The 27787-nt window shown below is 31.4% G+C and overlaps 1 protein-coding gene across 2 annotated transcripts; it reads left to right on the top strand.

The window, feature by feature from the left end:
• The first annotated feature begins 6964 nt into the window (after window positions 1-6964).
• Window positions 6965-8785, top strand: LOC112737747 (transcription factor TCP3). Of its 2 annotated transcripts, none has more exons than XM_025787808.3 (2): window positions 6965-8381; window positions 8489-8785. In XM_025787808.3, the coding sequence occupies exon 1, from the start codon at window positions 7331-7333 to the stop codon at window positions 8342-8344; it is 1014 nt and encodes a 337-aa protein (XP_025643593.1). In that variant the 5' UTR covers window positions 6965-7330; the 3' UTR covers window positions 8345-8381; window positions 8489-8785. The 2 variants fall into 2 exon arrangements, with proteins under 2 accessions (XP_025643593.1, XP_029147335.1); XM_029291502.2 differs by having other exon boundaries at window positions 8473-8785.
• Window positions 8786-27787: the final 19002 nt, after the last annotated feature.

Below are 27787 nucleotides of genomic sequence, written 5' to 3'. Positions count from 1 at the left end.
ATGAGTACTGTTTCTTAGGTATATTCATTAATTATTCAAGTATAATTTCAACAATGTTATGTGTGCCAATTTAATTTTGGATGTAGACACTAGAGGCCAACTTTAAGGCTACGTCTGATTGTAGTTATATATAATACAAATATAAAGATTTAAAAAAAACACGAAAATGTATTATAAGTTGAAAATAAGCTAAGTATATATATATATATATATATAAAAGACCGTTTATCTTAAAAAGTACTTTTTTGTTATTGTATATTTTGTTTTTTTTTATATATAAAATTGTATTTATTTTTGACAATAGAATAAAACAAAACATCATAAAGAATAAAAACATAAAATTTTATGTTTTTACATTTTATTTAATAATAAATTAAAATAAATTATAAAAATTTAATTTATTTTTATTTTTTATTTTAAAAAATTTAAGACAAAAAATATAATAATAAAAAATATAATTATAAAATAATAATAAGAATAATAAAAAAATAAAAAATAAGTAGTGTCTCTTGTTAGTGTTTCAGTATTCTTTTTGTGACATAAAATACACTAATTTAGTGTTTCTGAACATATTATTTCTGTGTATATCTCTTCTGTAAAACACAATTTTGTATCTCTGTGTCACTATCTTAATGTCCTGTCTCTCTAAACAAACGCAGTCTAATTGGAGAGAACACCAAATAATTACGTTTCTTTAATTTGTTTATCTATGTATTATATCATGTCCTAACTATCAAACACTGTCTAAAAGAAATATTTGTAGGCGTATATTTACATGAACTTAATTGAAAAATTTGATACGAAGTAATATACTTATTACAATATTCTCCTCCAAGTGTGCCTTTAGAACAAAGTTTGGTAATGAAAAAACCTTAGAAGAAAAGGAGGAGGCTGACGAAGACACATCAAATTAAAAACCAAACTTTGGAAGACCAATACATCTGCTGTGACCTGTAAAATGTACAATAGTATAGCCACAACAATAAAAGAGGGTCCGCAAAATGTACAATAGTATAGCCACAACTTTAGACTAATTTTTATTGTCTCCCAAAATTTTTTTACATGTTATTCTTCTAATACAAGCTAGGGATCGGAGAGTGGGAGACTAACAACACAGTAAAGAACTGGAAAAGTATACTGTTCCTTTTAGCGGAACCATAGATTTCTTAACATGGAAGAGAAATTTTAAAAATAAACAAATAAATAAATAACAAGTTTTAGATGTCATTATCAAAGGCTTAAAAAGTTGCATTGTGCCTATCTGTAATTCATGACCCTGACCATAGCTTATCCCGTTGGCAACTTGCCGTTTTAATTTGGAGTTATTTCTGTTCCTAATTTAAATCTATTATATCTACCGTATATAACTGGATATATAGAAAAAGTTCACTCCAATTTATTTTACGTACTCTTTCTTTAATATTATTATTATTGAAAAATGGTAAGTGAATTAGTGCTTTTATAATCAAGCTCTTACCAAGTTTTTTAAAGTTACTAGTTTTTTTAATTGCAGAAACACAAAAATTTGATGTAATAAACAGATCTTTCTATAATAAATAGATACGTACATGGTTAAAAAAAAAAGAAACAGAAATTTTTCATGAAAAATAGTGAAATATTTTAAAAAAAACTACTTAAATTATATATAAATAAAAAATATGAAGAAGAGAAGAAAAAGAAGAAATGTGTTGAGAGTAAAAGAATATAACAAAAGAAGAAAAAAGAAAAACATATAGCATATATAGGAAAAGCCCTAGCATAAGAAAATATATACAACTAAAATGAGACTCAACAAAATTTATTATCTAAATTTTTACTAAAATACCACTAACAGTATCATATTTGCATTTAAATGATAACTAATTTTGGTTCATAATAAGAAAAATTTTTTACTAGCACATAATATAAAATTAACCTTTCTATAGTAACCTCCCAAATTCTTGACAAGCAGTAGAAAGAGAACCGAAAGTGAAGGTGAAACTCTGCGATGGAAGTCTTGGTCGTAGTATTTATAAGCAAATTTCAACCTTATTTCTCTACACAAAGCAAGGTGAGAAATATGTTTAAATGTTTCTTTTAGCATTCCACTTGCAAGGTCGTGAAATAAGTGCAACTATTTTTTTTAACAACATTTTGTGATCTTGCTCACAAATTACTTTAAAAATTTAAACTCGTCATTTTGAAGTTTTAACAACGAAATATGTGTAACATAAAATTTCGCACACAATATATAAAAACGTAAATTTTTTTATCTTTGCACAATTTCATAAATAAAATATTTTTTATGTAAATAAAAAAGCCATGGAAAAGATAGTGATGATCCTTGGCTAAATAAATAATGATGTTTTCAAAAACAAAAATGCTATTCATACACTAAAATTATTTATTAAAATCAGTGATCAATATATTTGTATATAAATACATGTGTAATTTAATTTATTTTTAATATGTATTTATATTCTAATGTGTATTTTTTAGTGATAACTGATTTTGATAACTGATTTTAATATACACGTAATATAATTCTTAAAAAGAAGTAGGTTAAACTAGTAAATAATGAAGATGAAGTAAGAAGCATGAAAGGAGAGGGATAATATGGAGAAAAAAAGGGAAATGAATATAGATTAATTAATCAATCTGTTAAAGGAAAAACAACAATAATGTTGTTGTTTAATAAAAATACTCGATTAAATATAAAAATCTTCGATAAATATAAAAATCAGTATATATATATATATATATATAACAAAATAATTATAATTATTATAATTCATTTTTTTTTACCATGGTATAATCAAATTTTAGTATTCTTATAATGTGATTTAAGTTTTAAATTAAGGATATACTAATTATTAAAGGATTTAATTTTAATTTGTTGTAGGTTTTAAAATAATTTTATATGCACATTTAATTATGTATCGTTATATTAGAAAAAATAATTATTTTTTATATTAATTACATAAATAATTATTTAAAAAAATAAATATAATTACATAATTATATAAAATATTCTAAATTGAATAAAGACATTTAATCTTATTCATTGAATAAATTATCATGTATTAGATTTTTGATATGTGACATAAATTAAAAATATTATTTTTATTAAAAAAATATTATATTCTTAAAATCATTACTTTGACTCTAATATCATTTTTTTTAATTTGTTTAAAATTTAAATTTTTAACAAAAGTTTTATTAGAAGATTGTTTTATTTTTATTATTTTTTATAAATTTTATAATATTATTCTTTTATTTTTATTTTATTATTATTTTGATATTTTTTTCATTTTATGAGTTTAATAATTTTTTATAAGTTGAATTTTTATTTATAATTTTTATAATTCTTTTAATATATTTTTTCTAATTTTTAAAAATCTATATTTTAATTTATTAATTTATTTTGCTAATTTTTTTATTTTTAATCTATTAATTCTTATTTATTTTTGTATTCTTTGAATAAAACTTATCATGAAATTAAAATTTTTTAAAAATTATTTTTTATAAATTTAAGAAATTTTAATATTATTTAAATTAATATTAGTTAAAATTATTAATATAATTATTTTTTAATTTTTAGTTTCATTCATAATTTATACTTTTATTATTAATTTATATTTTTTAAAATATAGATTTTTTCTATAGTCAAATAAATAATTTTAACAAAAAAATTTTTGTTATCTTTATATGAGTGGTGTCCATATGTATAATAAAGAAGAGGAGAGAGGGTTGAGGAGTAGGTTAAAAGTCTTCATTTATAAGAAGAGAGATGACTGCAAGAATTGAGGTCCCTGACATTATGGTTTAAACATTTGGGTGCTGTGGGGCTAAGAACGACCAAAATATCTTTAATCTCTTCTCTGACCCACGCTAGCTTTATATTATTATGTGCACAGAACACAGAACCATGCATCAACCTACTTTTCATCATTTTTACCTTCCACAAAATTAAACCCTTCTCAGCCCAATGCCCATGTGATATCTCTTCATTCATGGAATTCATTGCTCTCATCTTCGTGGTTAATGACTTTTTACTCACTACAACGAATAAGAGTTTTTGTAACGATAAAAAATCGTTGTTATAAATCGATCGAAAAATCATTTCTAAAATTTTAGGTATTGTTTTAGTAACGATTTTTTATCTGTAATATATGCGGCCATTACCAATGTTCATAAATAATAGTTTTTACTTAAAACAACGATTTTAACAATAATTTTTAAAAAACAATTTAGAATCGTTATTAGATAGACAGTGATTTAGAATCGTTCTTTTTCATGATATAACGGTTTAAAACTATAATTGAATAGGCAACAATTTTAAACTGTTCTAGTTTTATTATTTACAAGAATAACGATTTAAAAGCATTATCTTTAATGTTATTTTTTTGCAATAATTTTAATACCATTATCATTTTGTAGCTGCCTGTAACAACAGTTTTAATACCATTGACTATTGTGATTTTTGATAATAATTTTTGTAATTATATAATTTTTTATTTACAATAATTTTCTCATGCTACATTGAAATTAATTTCAACTATTTTTTAATTTAGTGCAATAAATAACCTTAACTATTTGAATCAAATTATTAAAGAAAACTAATTGAGTATTTACCATCAAATTTGATTTAAAAATTATTATGTAACATTTACAATCGCATTATATCATTCTTATTGCAAAATATTATAATATTAGTCTAAGTCATAACTACTTCTACTTATATCATCATTTATTTTTTAAAAGACTATAATACTAGCCTAAGTCGTAACAACCTTGAACTATATATCATCTAATTTTGTAAAAAATACACAAACAAAAAAGAGTTAAAATAGCTAAGTAGCAAGTATGTTTATCATCATATTCACAATTTTATGACTTTTACTCTCTAACATTTGATCTTTAAAATTTGTGACCTTTCAAATGGAAAACGATTTTTATATGTATCTTTTAATTTTCATAATTATTTAAACAATATTATTATTTGAAAATTGTTACTCGATAAAAAAATTGTTGTAATGGTTATAAAACCATTTTTTTTAAAATAGTCAAAAAGAACGGTTTTATTTTATTGTTATAACGTAATGAAAATTGAACTTCAACAACAATACTATAAAAACCGTTATCTAAGACTATATAATAGAACAATTTTAAAGTGTAGTAATTTCGACAACGGTTTTTAAGCGTATCTTTTGTACAATTATTTAAACAACGTTGAAGAACTGTTGTTTAAAAAAATCCTTGTAACGGTTATAACATCATTCTTTAAAATAGGCAATTCATTAGGTATGTGAATTGGATTGGATTTAGTTATATATAATTAAAATATGCTGGATGTTCAATTCATTAGGTATGTGAATGATTATTTTTATCTTTAAGTGGATGATATTTTTACTAGGGGCTGGATGAGCGACGCCGATGATGGCCTGGTGTGTGGCAAGCCAAGTAGCAACGCGCGAGGAGGTGCCCGACAGCACCGTTCGTTTCTGGTCTAGAGGAGAGCAACGCCAATGAAGGTCTTTATTGACGAACTAGTGGCGGTGAGGAGGATGCTAACGACGACGATGGGGCTGGTTAGCGACTAAGCGATAGCGGCGATGGTAGAGAATTTGGGAGAGAAGTTGATGTTTTGATAAATTAAAATATAATAAATATTTAAAATTTTTGAATTATTGAGTAAAATTTTTTAGTTAGATAATTTAAGTGGAGTATTTTTTTTTTAATTTGATTGAGCTAAATTTCTAACCTTTTGTTTAGATTTTCTGTTCTCTATCTAGCGGAACCATTTTAAATAATTTGTTGGCATTTATTTGGATATATCTTTTTTTTTTTTTTGGCTTGAATTCGTTATCAATTATTTTAAAGAGAAAATAACACTAGACCTGCTAAGTCCAAATACATAGACGTACGTACAGGATTAATTAGATGAGTTGATAAATAATTAAGATGGACAGTGAGTAAGTAACTTTTTGTAGAGACAACCGAGATGGGGGTGTACTGCGCAGTGTTGGGGTATTTTTTAGGTAAAAGGAATCTGAAAGATTGGAATGGCAGGTTCTGGTTTATTTTGGGACCAGCAGCTGTCACAGAATGATCATAATTCAAGGCTGTGTGGACACCTGCTGCCGATCTCTACTTACTGCCAAACTCTCTCAACTCTAAATTTCCCTGCCTTGCCCTTCAATAAATTAATTTAACAGCTAGAGTAACAAAACAAATCCTTCTTTTCTTTTGTTACTACAGAACAACCCCTTCAGCCCTTTGTATTTAGTAACTATTTCAACAAATAAAAGATGTTTAAATTTAAACAAAATAGTCGATAAATTAAGACCAGCAGGAGTGGAACTAGGTTGAATTTTTAGAAAAGGGTTAAATATTAATTTTACAATAAAAAAAGAATAAAATAAAATAAAAAAATTAAACTAAAATTTATACACGTTTTATTAAAAAAATTTAAAGTTTGGGGGAGCCATTTGCTACATGAAGCTCCGCCCTAGACAAGATATTTGCATTCACCGAAATATAAAAAGAAAAAAAAAATTAAAAACCAGTAATTTTAATTTAGACTGATCAATACTTTTAACTAACACTTCAATATTTTTAATTGAATAATTCAACATTTTATTTTTAGATAATATTTTTAAATATCAATAATTAATTATTGACTAAAAATAATAAATTGTATTAATTTTTTAACGTTATTCAAATTAAAAATTGTTTGATAAAATATACCGAAATTTGACAAAATATACCATTTTTTTACGTATTCGTAGTTGTAGTTAACATCCTTGTCAATACGGTACATCAACCATTTACTTGACACTACCTGACTACCACACAATTTTTGTAAATTCCAACTCACTCATATCTGTAGTGATCCCAAATTTACAAAACCCTAACTTATAATTTTTGGATTTTATAATAACCATTTACCATATTTTAAGATTGTAAATTAAAATATTGAAATTAAGATAAAATAGAAAATTTGCCCTTTTTCCTCTAATTTTTAAGTGATAAAGATAAAACATTTTATCTGTTTTTATATTTGTTTTATTGTTTAGACTAATTTATGTCTCATGATATTTTTTATCTTTGTCTTAATACGGATTCTTCATGCGACCTAAATTGACAGAGGTGAGAGAGTGAGTGGGAGTGTGGGAGAGAAAGATCTGAATTATTTGGGTGGGAATCAGCAGCGACTAGTAAGGCATAGAGTTAGAGAGGGAGAGGAGAGATGAAATCCACCAACAAAACTTAAGAGCACAAACCACAAAAACCAAAGGCACAAAAAAAAGGCCAACTTTAAAGAAGCAAAGAACACAGAAGAACATCAATGGGGATGAGGAGCAATAGTAATAAAGGAGGAGAAATTATTCAAGTTGAAGGGGGCCACATTGTGAGGTCCACAGGGAGAAAAGACCGCCACAGCAAGGTCTACACCGCCAAAGGACCACGCGATAGAAGGGTCAGGCTATCCGCCCACACCGCCATCGAATTCTACGACGTTCAGGACCGTCTCGGCTACGACCGCCCCAGCAAAGCCGTCGATTGGCTCATCAAGAAAGCTCAGCCCTCCATCGACAAGCTAGCCGAGCTTCCTCCCTGGCACCCACCCCTCTCAGCCGCCCCGCCGCACCAGGATCAAGAAGAAGAAGAGGAGGAGGTGGAGGAGAATCATCAACATAATAATGATATTATTCATCAGCAATTCCTTCAGATTCAGCAACAGCAGCAACAAAACCTTGAAACTGACCCCATAGCTTTCTTCCCTACAAGCTCAGCTACTCCCTCTATGAATTTCCAAAACTACCCTCACCAGATGATTTCAAGAACCGCCAACAACAACGTTAACCCCATTACGGAAGATCTTGGACTTTCACTCCACCCGTTTCAACAAGCACCTTCGAATCAACATCAAGGTACTCTCTTTGGTGCTGGATCCAGTAACAACGTCGGATTTGAGAGCCAGTATCAGAAGATTGTAGCTTGGAACAACGAAGCTGCTACCATGGATATCAACAGGGTAGGGTTCATGGTGAACCCGCAGCAGAATCATCATCATCCATTTCTAGGCCAAAGTGTGAGTGGGTCCCTTCAGTCAAGTTTTCCACCACCATCACTTAGATCTTGGGGTGAAATTCAGATGAACCCAAACTCCTCGGAACAACAACACAGCAGGCCACAACAACTGATTCACCATGCTTCCATATTTGGAAGCAGATTTGTTTCTGATGGATTAGCAGCAGGGTTTTGCATTCCAGCTAGAATTCAAGGCGACCAAGAGAACCATCATGGAGTTGCTTCTAACACCACTCCATCTTCTGCTTCTCCTCATTCTCACCACTGACCCATGGTTTTGAATTGCCGTACAAATATAATTGCAGGTAAGAAAGTGTATACTTAACCGTCGCAATTGTTGTTGCATTGTAACAGCAGCAACAACTGCGTTTTTTTTACTCTCACAATATCTCTCAGTTACTTGCTTAAGCAGACGGAATTCACTCAACCAAAACCCAAGTTGGTTACAATTGCGGCCTTTTCTACAATTCAGCAGTTTTCACAAGTCTCAGGTACTGCAGTTAATAGTTTTTATGTTTTGCGCTTAAAAACACCAAAAACATTTTGGCAATGTATTTAATTTCTCTTCTATGTGTCGGCTTCTTGATCAAGTAACAGTGTAACGCTGTCAATGAGGATTCATGACTATAACATATATGTGTATGTCTTTATCTCTTCTTGTAATATGTTTTTATTTGTTTAGAGTGTAATATATAGTTAGGGTTAGCAATATTGTTCATTTGCATTTTACATGTTAATTAGGTTTTTCTGATTGAAATTAATTTCATTTTATGTTGCTAATGTGCTGCTTTTATTTCTATACGAAATTGCATGTTTCAACAAAAACAATAATCAAACTATGTGAAATGTAATTTATTTAGTAGAAACAAGTTGACTAGTTGAGTAGCAAGAAGGGACCATTTCTCAGCCACCACAGAGTTGGGGATATGTGTAATGTGTTCTTTTTACAGTATCTTGTTATTTTCAATACAAAGATATAAAGTGTTTGCCTTTTTTTTTAATGTGTTGCCTAATTGCTGAAAGTATAACCGCTCAGTATTTTTAACGTAATTTAATTGCTGTACTTTCAAATATGCATTAAGAACGTCTGATTTTCATTGCTTAACAGCTTTACATGTTTCTATATTATACCGTGTAAGATGACTAGTGTACTTTCTTTCAAAAAGAAAACCTATTTAAATAATAGTTTTGTTGACATTTATTTTCTTGGTTGTACATAATATTCAGATATTAAGAAAATATTGTTAACAGAAGTCTTTATTTGTTTTTTTGTTTTAACAATTTGGGATCATCGTCAAGAACAAACATTATTTTTTGAAAATCAAGAACGCTCAGCTGAAATAGTTACTTTTTTTGCAAAATAACGTAACTTATGACCCTCAGGGATACTCATTTTACAGATTCCATAATGTCATTATTTTATTTAAAGTTAATTCATGAGGTTAAGCAAATATTGATATATATATTCTAGCCGAAGTTTGTTTTGCCGGTCAAATTTAGAGTTTGATTATGTATTTATTTTTTGAAATTCTGTTTATATATTTATTTCTTTAGATTTTTTGTATACATTTTTTATCTAATCGTTTTTGAATTTCACACATTTTTTATCTTGTTTTGTTCATTTTTTTTTAAGATTCTTAGTTAAACTATTTTTCGTGTATATATATATATATATATATATATATATATATATATATATATTTGTTTTAGAGAACGTAATGTCTTACCACCTTTAATTTACGTTTTAAACGTAAAATTCGGTACGATGTTACATTATGGTATGTTCTATTCTTTCTGAAATATTAAATTTACATGAGTAAAATACTAAAGAAGAGAAACTCACATATCATATCAAGATAAAGGTGGCAGAAAAATAAATTAGAGGTGGTACAAATGGTATACAAATTTTGTTTTGTATTAAAGCTGTAAAACGACAATGAATATGGAACATTATAAATTCTTTAAAAAAAGCTAACATTATGGAATGGATTGAAGGAAATATCTAGATATATAACTTGTTGAAATTAAATGCTCATTTTTCTCATGAGACAGAAACAGATTCTAGGCAATTACATATTTCCCATTCTCAATTATTCAAAACATTGTAATAATGTATCTAAAAATACACACACATACACATGCATTTTATGTATCTATTAATTTCAAACACATAAATTGAGTGTTCCTAATTCACATTTTAAATTATTTTATCTATCTTTCTCTTGTCCAAGACGAGATTAAATATCTATGAGTAGGCTATTAACAATTTTAAGATAAATTTTGATAACACTCTAATTAAAATTTAGTGGTCTTAATTCAACTTAAAATGCTAGTTTATGAGGTGGAAAACCAATGGTGGTCTTAATTTTTACAAGGGCTAATAAAAAATTTTAGCATAAAAATTGTATAATGATATTTATATGAAAATAAAATTTATAAGCAAAATTATTTTTAATTTTGTCAGAAATATGACACAAAATAAGTAATTTTACAAATAAAGATAATTTTAAAATAATATTCTTCGAATTTTAAATGACTTGAGATTTTTTAATAATTGAATTAAAATAAAAAATTTTAGTAATTTTTAATATAAATAACTAAACTATCATTTAGAAAAGAGAAAGTATAGGGAGCCAATAGAATATTTGTACAATGTGTATAATGGAAGTTTAGGGATGTCCGATTCAGTATTAGAGATATAACCATTAGTGTTACTTTTTTTCTATTAGCTGAAACTTTTGGGATGAGTGATATCATGATATGGTATAAGAGTTCTAGATTCGAAAGGTCAAGAGTTCGATATTTGGTAAACTTCAAAATCAACTTAAACTTTTGGGATGAGTGGTTTCATAACATGAGATGTTTATTATTCCTAGTACCCGGATGGTTATTTTGGATAGTATGGGTGATTTTTATTTTTTAACTCAATAACCCATTGTACACATTGTACAAATATTTCATTGGCTCCCTAGCAGGACTCGAAAAGAAAATCATCTTCTAATTTATTTTTTAACTTTGTTTACATTAGCTTCAAAATAATTAATCCATTGTTTTTTTATGGAGCGAGACGTCCTTAGCTTTTCTTTTTCTTGCAGGGAGTGATATTGAGAGTATATAAAGTTTTGTTGGTCTTCAATTAATTAGTTATAGTTTTTATTTGAAAAAAATATATATTAAATGAATGAAAAAGGTGAAACTTGAACGCAAAGCACCTGTGTGTGCAAGAAAAACTCTAGTTGATGAACAAATCACATCAAATAAACAAGTTGTACTAAAAGTTTTATAAACAATTTTGGCGTCCATGGCCCCATTGCCAATACAAAAATCCATCGGTGTGGGAAACACTTTAAAATCATTTTAACTTTTGTAACTACTAACAATAAGAAGTTAAACAATAATTTGGAAAAGTGATACATGATCAGTTCCCCTTGATTTATATATAGTAGTTGCCATGTAAAATTATTAGTTGAAGCTGTTTATATTATATGTTAACAAGCATAGCAAAAGTGGCTAAGTTTTTGAGAGGGACCGCGCCGTTTACCCCCATTAGATCATCTAGTTGACTTTTCCGTTCATCTTCGATTCAAATTCTATAAAACTCGAAAAGGGACTCTTGCCCCCATGAAAAGGCAAAATCATAAAAACGAAACAAATCAAAGTGAAAATTAAAAACAAGGTAATTACCCATCCTGACCTGACAATTTATTTAAAGGATCACGATATTTTTAGCAAAAAAATACTCTTTTTGATCCTCAATTTTTGATTTCATAAGATTGATTAGTTCCTTCATTAATGATTTCTCTCTTGAATTATCGAAGCGTATTTACATAACATGTTAATCCATCTGTCTATTAAGTATTAACTAAAAGTGACATTTTTTGTTAGAGACTTTGTTGTTTTTTAGGATAATTCTCAATAGCTGTTTAGGATTTTTTTTTCACATTTTTTGTATATATTGGTTAAATTTGTTTTGTAAGAATTAAACAATATTAATAATTTTAAATTATTTTTACCCATAAAAATTAAAGAAAAGATATATATATATATATATATTAATAAAAATGACATTACTAATTTAATATAAAAAATTCGCTAAGTACCATCGTTGGAGGAATTACAAAAAAAAAAAAACAAATTGTCGGAAAATTTATTATTGTTGGATTTAGCGTAAGACACAATCCAACGATAAAGTCCTCGTCGGTCACCAAGTACCATCGTATTTTGTAATCCGATAGTAATTTTCATTAGAATTAACAGTGGATTCTATTATCTTGTTGGTGAAAATATGGAGGAGGTTATCGTCAGATAATTTTCGATGGTAACTTTAACACCATGCATCCTGGTTTCACACCAGATTACCATTGGATTTTTTTCGATAAATCCAAAAGTAACATATTATTTTATATTTATTAAATTAAAATTTACCGATAGATTAACCCACGGTAAATTTGACAATCTTTTTTCTTAATCTGTTAGAACCCGATAATCAACAATTAATAGTCAAATTTCGATTAGTAAAAATCAAGTAGTATTTTTAACAAAAACAACCAATTATATATACTGTTAAATATCAAATGTACAGAATAAAAACACAAAAAATAAAATATTGTCAAACAAATCAAAAGAAAATCCTAGTCACTACAGGTCTTGATAGTTATCATCGTCATCTTTCCCCTAGTCCTGCTACGGTGGTGGTCTAGGTGGTCATGTCGGTGCCTGTCCTGGCTGCTATGCAGAGAACGAGGAGCCTTTCAGGAATGGCGCTGCCACTAGCGTGTATTTGGTCATAGTACACCACCATCTGATTTTGCATCCGTTGAATCTGCTCCACCTCCCGCCTGAGCTTCTACCTCAGGGATTCTGTCTCTACATCGCGAGCATCCCTCGCCGCCATGCGTGCGAGGAGCTTGTATACCTCTCCTTAGCCAAATGCAGTTAGTGATCCTGGTCCTGAAGGCTCTAGGTGAGGCTATAAACCTACTCCTACAAATTGATGTCCTCGAAATTGGCAAGGTTGGTGGTTGAGGTAGACAAAGCTTTAAGAATGGAGGTGTGGAGGTTGTTGGCAAAGAACGACTCCAGTCCGTAGACACGGTTCTAGTTCGATTCGGATGCAGTCTCATGCCACACCATATCAGGATAGATGAAGGAAGCAGAGGAGTTGTTGTTGTTCTTCTCCTCATTCTACTGAGATTGTTGGGTTGCGGCCTCCAAGTTCTATGTGTACTTTCTACGTTCCACATTATATGCAAAAGTGATTAGGACGACAATTAATTGAAAACAAATATATGTTACAAAATAAACCATGACGTTTACTCACATAATAATCCACAGACCGCTGATCGACAAATCTCTCCTTGCTCTCCTTCAAAGTATGAGTATACGTGAAGGTCTTTGCCGTCGTTGCCTCATGATCCAATGACTTAGACTGCACATATTGAAACAATAGGTTAAATCAAGTGACAATCATTTAAAAATCAAGGATAAAATGAACTTAACATACTAAAACAAGTTACATAATAGGCCTTTGTCTTCATGAAAGTCGTTGACCCGCTAGTATACTTGGACAACCTGATTGATGTCCTGTTGGCTCTATTTTTGACTTGGAGATACTTGAACCCCTCATTAGTCTCCCAATATGCATAGGAGCCTTCTTAATGTTTGAGCGGAGCCACTGAGTAAGGTGGCCGCACCTCTCACACACGTCTTCAAGTATCTGTTGAAGCCGCCTAGCCATGCGGTGGTCGAAGATCTTCTTGATCATGGCATCCTGAGTCTTCTCCAATATAAATTTCTCCTTCACAATGCAACAATTAGCATAGTTAATTGAAATACATAAACAAAATAGAAGATAGAAACTAACTAAAGTTTGAATAAGTAGAGATTTTATCACTCACTTATGAAACTATTGCTCTCTAGTCTCAATATGGATCTTCTTATTGCTTGGCCATGGATGGTCGTACATCAACTTAATGATATTAGTACACTCTTGTGTGCAGACATTGTTATCCAATGCAAACTTGTTAATGAAGAACTTAAGATTAGTAAATAAAAATATTATTTAACAATTTCAAAATAAATTGCATTTAAAATTAATTAAAATAGTACTCACGTGGTCTCAGGCCAAATCGTCATCCTAATGACTGGCGGAAGTGTTGGAGAATCTGGCGAAAATTCATGAGAGGATTCTGATACTGCAATGTCCGTCATTGGAGGTGGCGTCATCGATGTAGTGGGCTGGTGATAAACTCCAATTTTAGGGTTTATCTTGTGTTAAAATGAGTAGATTCTATTAACTTATCTCACATTTATTCAATGAAATAGCATGATTTTGTGAATTTTTCGTAATTGTGCTTAAGATTAAAAATATGCTTTTTAGGCTCTTAAATTGCTAAATTTAATTTCTTTTAATTCCATTCGATGCCTTGATGTGTTTGTTAAGTGATTTTAGGCTTAGAAAGTAAAGATTGGATTGAAGAAATGAAAAAAAAGCATGTAAAAATGGAGAATTTATGAAGAAATGAAGTTTTGGAAATCTGCCGACTGCGCGTACGTGTGACCTGGAAAATCATCATGTGGCGCGTACGTGTGACCTTGCACGTACGCGTGACACGAAGCACGTGACTCCCTTAAAAAAAACGTGGCTGGCGATTTCTGAGCTCATTCAAGCCCAAATCTAACTCATTTCTGAAGTATTTGAGGTCAAATTCAAGAAGTGAAAAGGGGGGAGGGAGAGAAATCAGTGTAGCTCAGGAACCATGCTTTAGGTCATTTTCTAGAGAGAGAAGCTCCATCTTCTGTCTAGAATTAGGGTAGATTTAGGTTAATCTCTCTTATATTTAGATTTTAATTATTGCGTTGATCTAGTTTCAATTGCTTTTCCTTGTTTAATTTCTTTGATTCTTGATGAGAGAACTTTTGCGTGGTCTAGAAATTTGCGGATAAATCCTCGTTGCAAGTATAGTTTCTAAACCTTAAAAAGTCCTTTCATACAAATGTTTTGGTTGTCACGAGTAACAAACCCCTTTAAAATTGATAACCGAGTATTTAAACCTCGGGTCATCTTCTCAAGGAATTGCAGGGAGGTGTATTTATTATTGGTTATGAGTTTTCTGGGGAATGTTGAGTTTGGGCAATGGGCACAGGTATATTTAAATGACAAGTAAAATAAAGTAATAATAATAAAATCTCTTGGCAAGGTATAAGAAATTAGAAGTCCAGACTTAGTTATCCTTATCAATAATAATGAAAGTTGAATCTTAATTCCACTTAGTTGACCTTTACTAAAGCAAAGGAAAGTCAAGGGACTAATTAGTTTAATCTTCGAATCCTATTTATTTCCTAAGAAAAGGTTGGGATTATTTGAAGTTCAGTTCAATTAGCAAAGATAACAGTTATCAATTATGTTGAGATAAGGTAACTCCTGAGTTACTGCTTTCTTAACCAAGACCAAAAGGGAAAAAGTAAATTTATCGGAATAAAAATGCCTTCAGATGGGAAGCAACAGTAACATAAATTAAAGAGAGCAATCATAAGTCTGAAATACCTCAAAATATATTAAAATAGAAAATCAATCATAAAGAGTCATAAACAAAAGTGAGAAAACAAATAAAAAGAACATTGAACCTGGGATTGAGAGTCACTCCTAAAACTAAGAGAAGTCCTAAATCCTAATCCTAAAAGAGAGGAGAGAACCTCTCTCTCTAAAAACTACATCTACTCCTAAAATTGTGAATGTGAAAACCTGTCAATGAATGGATGTATTTTTCCACTTTATAGCCTCTAATCTGTGTTTTCTGGGCCGCAAACTGGGTCAGAAACAGCCCAGAATTCGCTGGTTGCGAAATCTGCCACGCTGGTTTTTCGTCACTGCGACGCGGCCGCATGGATCAAGCGGTCGCGTTACCTAGCGTCAGGGAAACTATGGCATATTATATATCAAATCGAAGCTCCGGACGTTATCTTTCCAACGCAACTAGAACCGTGTCGTTTGGATCTCTGTAGCTAAAGTTATAGCCGTTTGAGTGCGAAGAGGTCAGGCTGGACAGCTTAGCAATTTCTCCAACTTCTTGTATTCCTTCCACTTTTGCATGCTTCCTTTCCATTCTCTGAGTCATTCCTGCCCTGTAATCTCTGAAATCACTTAACACACATATCAAGGCATCTAATGGTAATAAGAGAGGATTAATAATAAGCAAATATAAGATCAAAGAAGCATGTTTTCAATCATAGCACAAAATCAAGAAGGAAATATAAAACCATGCAAATATTATGAATAAGTGGGTAAAGGGTTGATAAAATCCACTCAATTGAGCACAAGATAAACCATAAAATAGTGGTTTATCAATTCTCTTAGTTCATCTTGTTAATTTCTCATTTGTGTCACTTTTAGTTTCATGAATCTTTGTTACTTTTAATTTCATTTAATGCAATTTGATATTTTTTTATGTTTATTGGTGTTTAATTGAGTTGTTATTATTGTTATCTTGCATTACCATCTTAGATTTTATTATTATTATAATTTAATATGTTTTTTCTTTTATGCATACCAAGTGTTTGATAAAATGCTTGGCTTAGTCTTAGAGTAGATTTTTTAGCATTCTTGGCCTGGAAAGAGAAATTAGGTAATTTTGAGTCATTAATATCCAACTTGGGTTAGTGATCTAGAGTTGTTAGTTAATCTTGTTTCTATTGATATTACTTATGGATTGGGGTTAACTAAGCCTAATTGATCTTCTCCCGGTGTGGAGATAACGTAATAGGCTTAATTCTTGGTAATTATTGTGTTATGATTAATGACTAGAATAGAAAACTTTGATTCTCAATCCTTGCCATGAATGCCTCTTTAATAATTATCTTTAGTTGTTTTCTTTATTTTATTGTCATTTAGATTATTGTCTTCTTATCCGCAAACCACCCCCGTGAATCTCATAACCAATAATGCGTATACCTCACTGCAATTTCTTTGAGAGACGATCCGAGATTTAATACTCTCGGTTATTATTAGTTTGCATTGTGACAAACAAAATTAAACTCTGATGTGAGTCAAATTGGTTTAGAACTATACTTGTAACGAAACGATTCTTTTATTGAGAAGAAATTCTCGAACCGACGATTGGTTTGCATCAAGTTTTTGAATCCATTGTCGAAAATTGCAACGTGTGCTTGTTATTGGTTATTGTATATATATTAATATTGTGAGTAGTTTGCTCTTTGTTTGTTTACTTGTTTGAGTTAGTAGTTAGGATTTTGTCTCTTTGTTTCTTAATAGTTTTTGTTTTTATTTTCTCTTTTCACTATTCTTATCCCTTTGGCTATGAGTCTGGTTACAATTATGTTATAGGGAATGAAAGCTTCAACAAGAAATCACATTATGGGAATGAAAATCAAGTTAGGGAGGAGCCACATGCTTATATTTAACCTTCATGGCAACAACCTCCTCCGGTCTCTTATGGTTATAATCCACCCCATAATGTACACAATTATGAACTAACTCCTCAACATTGTTGTCAACCTTACCCACAAGTCCAATACCACCAAACACCTCCATATGATCCTAACACATATGAGCCATATGAACCATACTTAGAGCTACCGCCATTCCAACACCAATACTCCCAAGAACCACAAATTTCACATACACCACCTCAACACCCTCGCCACAAGGAACCACATTCTAATTATGACACCTTTCTCCAAAACAATGAATTCTCTCTTCCACCACCACCATCATTGGATGAAGTACTCCAACTTTCAATGCAAGAACAAAGAGAGCTTCTTTCCATTCCCCAAAGGCGAGAAGACCTCCAAAAGATGACTACTATAGCCGAAGCGGTAAAGCACTTAATCTTATTGCGCTCATGCAATCAAGACACTCCCATTGACGAATGTGGAGGACTAACTAAGGAGTGTAATGAGAAAGAGAACTTGGATCTTCAAGGTAAATAAGAGAAGTCAAAGCAAGAATCACAACAAGAGGAGAAAGTTAAGATAATTGAACCAGAAGAAGTGGTTGAAGACTTAGGAGATGTTGAATGTAAAAAGGAATCTAAAATTGTAGAGCTTTCTTCTAGGTAGTTTGAAAGTGATGTTGAGGAGGATAGTGCATAACCTCCAAAGCATATTGTGAATGAAGAATTGGAAGAAATGGGGCAAGCCACAAGTCCTCCTATTGATGATGATTCTGCATCAATATATGATCCCTTTGAGCTTGATGAATCATCCCCCATTAAATTTGAATTTGATATTGAGGTATACTTTACTCAACCCCCGATTTATGACTTGAGTGATGGGGAAGAGTTTAAAGAAAGTGGTGAAGAGAGTTTGAATTGGGGGAAGCTTATTAAGTGGTTGAAGTCCCTCAAAAAGGACGGACGGGAGTAGAAATTGCCTTGTCAAGACCGTTGGAAGCATCTTTCCCTAGGTCACCATCATCCATTACATCATTTAAGCGGGTAAAATTCATATCTCTTAGCTTTCTTATTCTACTTGAATATGGTTTGCTAGAAATGGATGGTCAACTTAGGATGCTTTGTGGGTTGAAGAGTAGAAGAGAGATGATTAGTAGTTGGCATTGTAAATCAAGGTTCATTAAGGTTGAAGCTTTAATGTCTAAGTGCAAGGATTGGTATAGTTCTCAATTGATTGGGTCTAGAAGGTTGATTCGGTGTGTGAACGAGAATTTTGCTTGCTTACCACCCGAATGAAATTTTAATGATTAACTAGAAGACAGGTGTGAGAACAAGGTTTGGGATCACGAATTATGTAAGAACCGCAACTAAATAATCGTCTAATTAAGTAATTAATATTGCCTAAATTAGGTTCCAAAAATTTAGAGTGAGAATTTGAGGATTTAAATATGATTTTTGGACTTAGTAGGTTTTTCTAAGTCAGAAAATGTATTTCTGCAAAAAAACAAGAAAAAATCGCGAACTGACAGCTGAACTGGTCGGACCGGTTCAAGTCTGCCCAGTGCTGTGCGAGAAAAAGTGAGAACAGTAAAAAACCTTAGAAAATATTAGAAATAGAAAACCGGACGTTAATTTTAAAGGTTTGGCCCAAAGTTGGGTCAAACGAGCTAAAAACGCTAACGGATTGGACCGGGCCCAAGCCCAACATATAAATAGGCCCATTAATGAACCCATCAGCCACCAACACTCAAACACAATACCCACACCAGCTGAAAAGGAGAGGAAGAGAAACCCCCATAGTTACTATTTATTACCATCTTCACAAGCTCATATCTTGGGCTACAGAACTCCGATCACTGCACCGTTTGCTGCCACGCGTTTCTTGCGAAGAGCTCTCCAAAATTTCGAATCCTAGAGTTTTTGATTAAGTGAAATTTTGTGATTTTGGGTGTTTAGGTACCCTCTAGCCCTTGATTTACATTGGATTTGACATCCAAAACTGTTGGGTAAGGTGAATTGCTTTTGAACTCTTATGAAATTTCAATTATGATGAGCCTAGATTGAGAGTATATAAAGTTTTGTTGGTCTTCAATTAATTAGTTATAGTTTTTATTTGAAAAAAATATATATTAAATGAATGGAAAAGATGAAACTTGAACGCAAAGCACCTGTGTGTGCAAGAAAAACTCTAGTTGATGAACAAATCACATCAAATAAACAAGTTCTACTAAAAGTTTTATAAACAATTTTGGCGTCCATGGCCCCATTGCCAATACAAAAATCCATCGGTGTGGGAAACACTTTAAAATCATTTTAACTTTTGTAACTACTAAAAATAAGAAGTTAAACAATAATTGGAAAAGTAATACATGATCAGTTCCACTTGATTTATATATAGTAGTTGCCATGTAAAATTATTAGTTGAAGCTGTTTATATTATAGGTTTAATTACTCTGTTAGTCCCTATAGTTTCACCAAATTTTTAATTAGGTCCCTATACTTTTTTTCCTTTCAATTGGATCCCTACACTACTATAATTTTGTAATTAAGTCCTTCCTAGTGTAAAAAATATTAGAGTTAACTGAATATTTATTCGCAAATTGAAGGTATTTATAATTAAAAACTTAATTAAATCTTTGACCGCATACATTCTGGTAAAAATATTATGTTAATTTTAACATTTTTAACATGAAAAGGACGTAATTACAAAATTAAAAGCAGTGTAAAGACCCAATTAAATGGAAAAAAAGTATAGAGACCTAATTAAAAATTTGGTGAAACTATAGGGACCAACAGAGTAATTAAACCTATATTATATGTTGACAAGCATAGCAAAAGTGGCTAAGTTTTTGAGAGGGACCGCGCCGTTTACCCCATCAGATCTAGTTGACTTTTCCGTTCATCTTTGATTCAAATTCTATAAAACTCGAAAAGGGATTCTTGCCCCCCATGAAAAGGCAAAAACATAAAAACATAACAAATCAAAATGAAAATAAAAAAAAATAAGGTAATTATCTATTTTGATCCTGACAATTTATTTAAAGGATCAAGAGATTTCTAATAAAAAAATACTTTTTAATTTTCGATCTTTAATTTATAACACTAAAATACTAAATGATTCTTTTGTCAATGATCTCTCTTAAGTTAATGGAGCGTATTTACATGACACGTTAATTAATTAATCTGTCTATTAAATATTAGCTAAAAGTAATATTTTTTATTAAAAATTTCGTTGTTTTTTAGGATAATTGTCAGTAGCTATTTAAATTTTTTTTTTTCATTATCTTCTTCATATATATTGGTTAAATTTGTTGTGTAAGAATTAAAAAATATTAATAATTTTAAATTATTTTTACCTATAGAAATTGAAGAAAAAATATACATATTAATAAGAATAACATTGCTAATTCAATACAAAAAATTTGCTAAGTATCGTCGTTACTAGAGGAATTACAAAAAAGAAAAAATATATCGGTAAATTTATTATCGTTGGATTTAGCGTAAGACACAATCCAACAGCAAAGTCCTTGCCGGTCATCAAGTAATTTTCGACGATAACTTTGACGCTATGCATCCTGGTTTCACGTCACATTACCGTTGGCTTTTTTTTTTCCCAGTAAATCCAACAGTAATGTATTATTTTATATTTATTAATTAAAATTTACCGATGGATTAACCCATGGTAAATTTGACAATCTTTTTTTAACCTGTTAGAATCCGATAGTCAACAATTAACAGTTAAATCCCGATTAGTGAAAATCAAGTAGTATTTTTAACAAAAACAACCAATTATATATCCTGTTAAATATCAAGTGTACAGAATGAAAACACAAAGAAATAAAATACTGTCAAACAAATAAAAAAAAATCCTAGTCATTATGGGTCCTGATAGTTATCATTGCCATCTTTCTCCTAGTCCTTCTACGGCGGCGGTCTAGGTGGTCATGTCGGTGCCTGTCCTGGTTGCTGTGCAGAGAACGAGGAGCCCTTCAGGAACAGTGCGCATTTGGTCATAGTACATCACCATCTGACGCCGCATCCGCTGAATTTGCTCCACCTCCCGCTTGAGCTTCTACCTCAAGGACTCTGTCTCTACATCGCGAGTATCCCTCGTTGTCATGCCTGCGAGGAGCTCGTTATACCTCTTCTTAGCCAAATGCAGCTAGTGACCCTGGTCCTGAAGGCTTTAGGTGAGGCTATAAACCTACTCCTACAAATTGTTGTCCTCGGAAATGGCAGGACTGGTGGTTGAGGTGGACAAAGCTTTAAGGATGGAGGTGCGGAGGTTGTTGGCAAAGAACGACCCCAGCCCGTAGACACGGTTCTAGTTCGGCTCGGATGCGGTCTCACGCCACACCACATCAGGATAGACAATGGAAGCAGAGGAGTTGTTGCCGTTCTCCTCACTCTGCTGAAATTGCTGGGTTGCGGCCTCCAAGTTCTACGTGTAAGACCTATATTCCAAAAGTGATTAGGACGACAATTAATTGAAAACAAATATATGTTACAAAATAAACCATGATGTTTACTTACATAATAATTTGTGGATCGCTGATTGACAAATCTCTCATTGTTCTCCTTCAAAGTATGAGTATACTTGAAGGTCTTTGCCGTCGTCGCTTCATGATCCAATGACTTTGACTGCACATATTGAAACAATAGGTTAAATCAAGTGACAATTATTTAAAAATCAAGGATAAAACGAATTTACCATACTAAAACAAGTTACATACTAGGCATTTGTCTTCATGAAAGTCATTGACCCGCTAGTATATTTGGACAACCTAGCTGATGCTCTGTTGGCCCTGTTTTTGACTTGGCGATACTTGAACCCCTTATTAGTCTCCCAATATGCATAGGAGCCTTAATGTTCGAGCAGAGCCACTGAGTAAGGTGGTCACACCTCTCACGCATGGCTTCAAGCATCTGCTAAAGCCACCTATCCATGTGATGGTCGAAGATTTTCTTAATCATGACATCTTGAGTCTTCTCCAATATAAATTTCTCCTGCACAAGGCAACAATTAGCATAGTTAAGTGAAATTAAATACATAAATGAAATAGAAGATAGAAACTAACTAAAGTTTGAATAAGTAAAGATTTTATCTCTCACTTATGAAACTATTGCTCTCTGGTCTTAGTATGGATCTTCTTGTAGTTTGATCATGGGTGGTCGTACATCAGCTTAATGATATTAGTACACTCCTGTGTACAGGCATTGTTATCCAGTGCAAACCTGTTAATGAAGAACTTAAGATTAGTAAATACAAATATTGTTTAATAATTTCAAAATAAATTGCATTTAAAACCAATTAAAATAGTACTCACGCGATTTCCAGCCAAATCATCATCCTAATGACTGGCAGCAGTGTTGGAGAATCTAGTTAGGATTTTTGAGAGGATTCTGACACTATAGTGTCTGTCATTGGAGGTGGCGTCATCGATGTGGTGAGCCGGTGAGCGAGTGAAGGTGGTGGAGGTGTCCACTCTGGTGAAGCAACAAGATGACTTACTGAAGGTGGGGGTGGTGCAACAGAACCCACATAATTGGGGTTAAGGACTATGATGAAGGGGTAACCCTATGCACCCATCTAGTGCCTGTGACGTTCCAGAGGTAGCCGAGATAGAGGGTGATAACGGAAAAGTCTCATGGGTGCTACTAGTGTCCTTCCCCTCTACTCCGACCACGAAGCCAACTCTCGATACCTTTGCCTGATGTCATGTCTACCTAAAACGAGAATGAAAATAGTTATGTGGCTAGTGTGCAATGTAATTATATAACAATCTAATTAAAGTTTAATAAAAAAATACATAAGATAGAACTAAAGCTAGCGTGTACCGTATAATTATATAACAATCTAATTAAAGTTTAAACATATAACAAGCTAGTTAACTATACTAGGGTTATCCTTATTCGGATTCTTCATCTTCTTCCCCTAGTTCATCCTCCTATTATGAGGTAACTTCCTGATCATCGAACTCGTCTTCTTCTTCTTCACTGTCGTCCTCTAGTAGTAGCATATTGTCATCTATCCTAAGGTCAATGATATCATCATCCATAACAGTTGACTTAAGGATGATCAGATCACCTGTATCAACCACCATCTTCGGAGGGGTTGGATCATCAATTTAGTAAGGTTCTTGACCCTCTGTTCCATCACTCGATACAACCTCTTGGCTTAGTTTTAACTATAACCATCCAACTAAACTTGCATGATTCTGAGTAAGACAAATAGTATACTTGCGGTGTATTTTGAGGTAGAATAAAAAGATCATAATGCCTATATTTTCTGGTCACATTTACTTTAGTGATGTTGTAGTCCTTATACTCTCGTGTTTCTAGTCATGGACTTGGATCAAACTATTCACATTTAAACACACACACCTTGTACGTAATGCGACAAAAATACTCTAATTGAATTATGTTGTGCAACACACCATATTTTTTCAGCAAAACTCTAGTGCACATCTCCTTATTACTCCATAATTTTTCAGCAAACAAAAATTTTGAAAAGGCACCACACCACGGAAAAAAAAAGATTAAAATTGCACTAATTTTACGGCAGTTGTACAGAATTTGCATGGTTTTTATGGGGGGTTTAGTTGATTTTGGCAGTTTAAACCGCCACTACCATTTTCTGTTACTCTTTTAATTCAAGTGATTAATGTTGCTGCATATGAGAAAGTGTGCGTAATGTGAATGACGAACCCTAATCTCGTGCCACCGTTCATCTCACGCCATTGTCATTCATCTCATGTTGCTGCCATTCATCTCCTCACTGTCGCTCATCCCCTCGTCGCTGCTCATCTCCTCGCCGCTTCAAGAAACATTGTTGTTATTGCCTTCAACGAGCTTCTACACTTTGGTTCTCGATTTGGCTTTGATCTAACGATTTGTTGCTACCACTTAATTTAGCGTCGTCGTTCATCTCCTCACCATGCTGCTGCCTTCAATGAGCTTCTACGATCTTGTTCTCGCTTCGATCTGAAGGTTAGCCATCGCCTCTCATCTCCTCGCTGCTTCGGTTATCACTAAATCCAAGCTAACTTTATCGATAAAATGGAATGCTTAATTGACGTTAATTAGCTAGGAATTTTATGAGCCTAACTCATCGCAAGTTGTCCACTAATATGATCACAAATCTATCATATTTTGTAGGAAATCTATAGCTAATCTTTGAAATTCTTTAATCAAATTTGTAGGAATTTTGTCGCTAAACCAAAGCTATTCTAAATGAGAAAGCAAAGTTACCAAGTAGTCGCTAATTTGCTAGGAAATAATATGTAGTCAATTAGTTGCAATACTATTTCAAATGTCATCGCAAATTCTTTTTAAACTAGTAACAAATCGATAGGTATCTCACAAATGTTTCGGTCGCAATGGAGTCTTTAATTTGTCACCATCATCAACAGTGAGTTAAGAATACCAATTTTGTCGCTATACTAAAATAAACCTCATTATTTTTTATTTTGGTCATTGAACTAATATTATAATGCATACAAATATAATTAGTTCATCAAAAGCAAAATTATACATGTTTAAAAATGTTCAAATCATGTTTAAAGCAATTAAATATTGAACCTTAACCTAATAATAACCAAGCTTTGGGCTTGATCAAATGCCTATTCTATCTATTCAATAGCTCTAAAAAATATGACTTAATTAGTAAACTAACAAAGAAAAAAGATCAGTTACAATATCATGTAAAAGTAAGTATTCACTCACTTATTTAGAGATATTTCAATCTAGCTGCACAAATGTATGTGATCATGTTTCTATAAAATTCATTATACATTATACGTCTTTATTAGCATCCAATCTAAATGTTTTCTATGCAGATTTTCTTCCATATCTATAATGTAATCTTTTGCTATATATCTCTTTATAGAGATATCGCTCGTTGGATCAAATCGTTTTTGTTTACATGTTTTGTAATTATAAGAAAGAAATTCTTTTTTATTTGTTTGGAATGATGATTCATATCTAGAAATATATGAGTCTTTCTTATCTTTAATGGATTGATATGAAAAAAGATCATATTCATATTGTGTGTTTTTTTTTAATGAGCCTAATTGTTGGTTTTTGTAAGGAATTAATCTGGTTTTTTCATATGAATCACATTTTTTTAAATCTTTATTTTGAATGATATGACGTTTATGGATTCTATTTCTCCATTTTTGTGGCACTAATCTAGACCATCTCCTCTGAGATAAATCATATTGATAATGACTCTTTAACAACCAATTTGTCCATTGATTCATTAGAGAATTGGGGGGGTTCTTGGATATAAATTTAAAATAAAATATTCTTTGTATTCCAAAAAAATAATCTTTTATTTCATTCTTAAGAAAAGGGGATTTTCGATGATATGCAAAAACATATTTTAACTTATATATGTTAATAACTTGGATAAAGAAATGGTTATGATACTATAATTTACGTTTTATTGAATTGAGTATCTTTTTCCAGTTTTTGCGTTTATTCTGCAGAAGCAAATTAAGTCAAAAGGAGATGCTATATTATGTTTTTAAATAAAAAGCCTAATGGATATAAAAAAACAAAGTGCACAACTAGGGCATATCATTTTATGTAAAGTAGTGGAGAATTATGGGACAAAAAATAAATCCGCTTGGTTTCCGACTTGGTACAACTCAAAGTCATGATTCTCTTTGGTTTGCACAACCAATCAATTATTCAGAGAATCTACAAGAAGATAAAAAAATACGAGATTATATCAAGAATTATATAAAAATAAATATAAGAATATCTTCTGGTGTCGAGGGAATAGCAGGGATAAAGATTAAAAAAAGAATTGATTTGATTCAAGTCATAATCTCTATGGGATTTCCAAAGTTATTAATTGAGGGTAAGCCTGGAAGAATAGAAGAGTTACAGATGAATTTACAAAAAAAACTCAATTGTGTGAACCGAAAACTGAACATTGCTATTACAAGAATTGCAAACCCTTATGGACATCCTAATATTCTTGCAGAATTTATAGCCGGGCAATTAAGGAATAGAGTTTCGTTTCGTAAAGCAATGAAAAAAGCTATTGAATTAACTGAACAGGCGGGGACAAAAGGAATTCAAATACAAATTGCGGGACGTATCGACGGAAAAGAAATTGCACGTGTCGAATGGATCAGAGAGGGTAGAGTTCCTCTACAAACCATTCGAGCTAAAATTGATTATTGTTCCTATACAGTTCGAACTATTTATGGCGTATTAGGGATCAAAGTTTGGATATTTGTAAACAAAGAATAATCCAATTCTCCTTTTCTTTTTCTTTAAGGTTCCTTGTTTCGGTAAAACAAAAAAATGATAATTTTCAAAATTTTATAAGATTGAATAAAAAATATCAATTAATTTTTTTATATAAATATAATTGCTATGCTTAGTGTGTGACTCGTTGATTTTTTAGAGTGGTTAGAGTTCGACAATAAAATAAATGACTTATAGGATGAATTCATTAATAACTAAGTACTAACCAACTCATCGCTTCGCATTATCTGGATTTAAAGAATTAATCTAAAAATCGAAATAAAATCAAGATATCATATTTTGGTAGTAGAATTATAACAACTGAGATATTGGATAAAAAAAAAAAACGAATCTGATTATAAGTTGTAAAGCAATAAGAATATACAGATAAAAATGAAGGGTGAAAGAAAGAAAAAAGATATATCAATGATATAGAATCCGAATATGTAAAGGTCTTATGGTTATCTCATAAAAAGGGGAAGTGTAATAAAGCATCAACATTAACTAAATCCATATATAGATATATATATTCCCAAAATAAACAAATCAAGAGCACCGAAAAAAGAACACCTAAGACTTGGCAATTGATACAGTGAGGTAAATGTATTAAACTGCATACTTGCTTCTTCAAAACTGTAGGTATCTACATTAGTATTTATATTCGCAAATATAGTTGGTTGATTTGCTGAGGTACTGCTGGGCAAGATAGAAATATTATTTTCTCCATCATCCTCACTTTTATCATTGTACACAAAATATGAGGAGAAATATCTATTTTAGTAAACCTACAAGCATGAGCAAGTAAATGAAAAGAAAATAAGCCTAAGAAGATTATAAACTACTTAACCAATCAATGTATTCTACCAAAAATGGCAGTTTAAAGGTCACAAAAATCACTTCCAATAAGCAGAAAAAGAAGTAATAAAATTACAATTTCAAGAACAAAATATAAAATGCTTACCCTTAAAATGAAAAGAGTTGTATTTGTGTGCATTTGTTGATATATAGCAAGACATCTGAAGAACTCCTGTGTAGCAAAA

Source organism: Arachis hypogaea, chromosome 13, assembly GCF_003086295.3.
Source record: "Arachis hypogaea cultivar Tifrunner chromosome 13, arahy.Tifrunner.gnm2.J5K5, whole genome shotgun sequence".
Lineage (NCBI taxonomy): Eukaryota > Viridiplantae > Streptophyta > Magnoliopsida > Fabales > Fabaceae > Arachis > Arachis hypogaea.
Note: the sequence above shows the minus strand (reverse complement) of the source record. Positions and strands in the feature narration are given on the sequence as shown.

Bases quoted from the DNA above. Each gene is read 5' to 3' on its own strand.
- LOC112737747 (XM_025787808.3), top strand. From the start codon at position 7,331: ATGGGGATGAGGAGCAATAGTAATAAAGGAGGAGAAATTATTCAAGTT.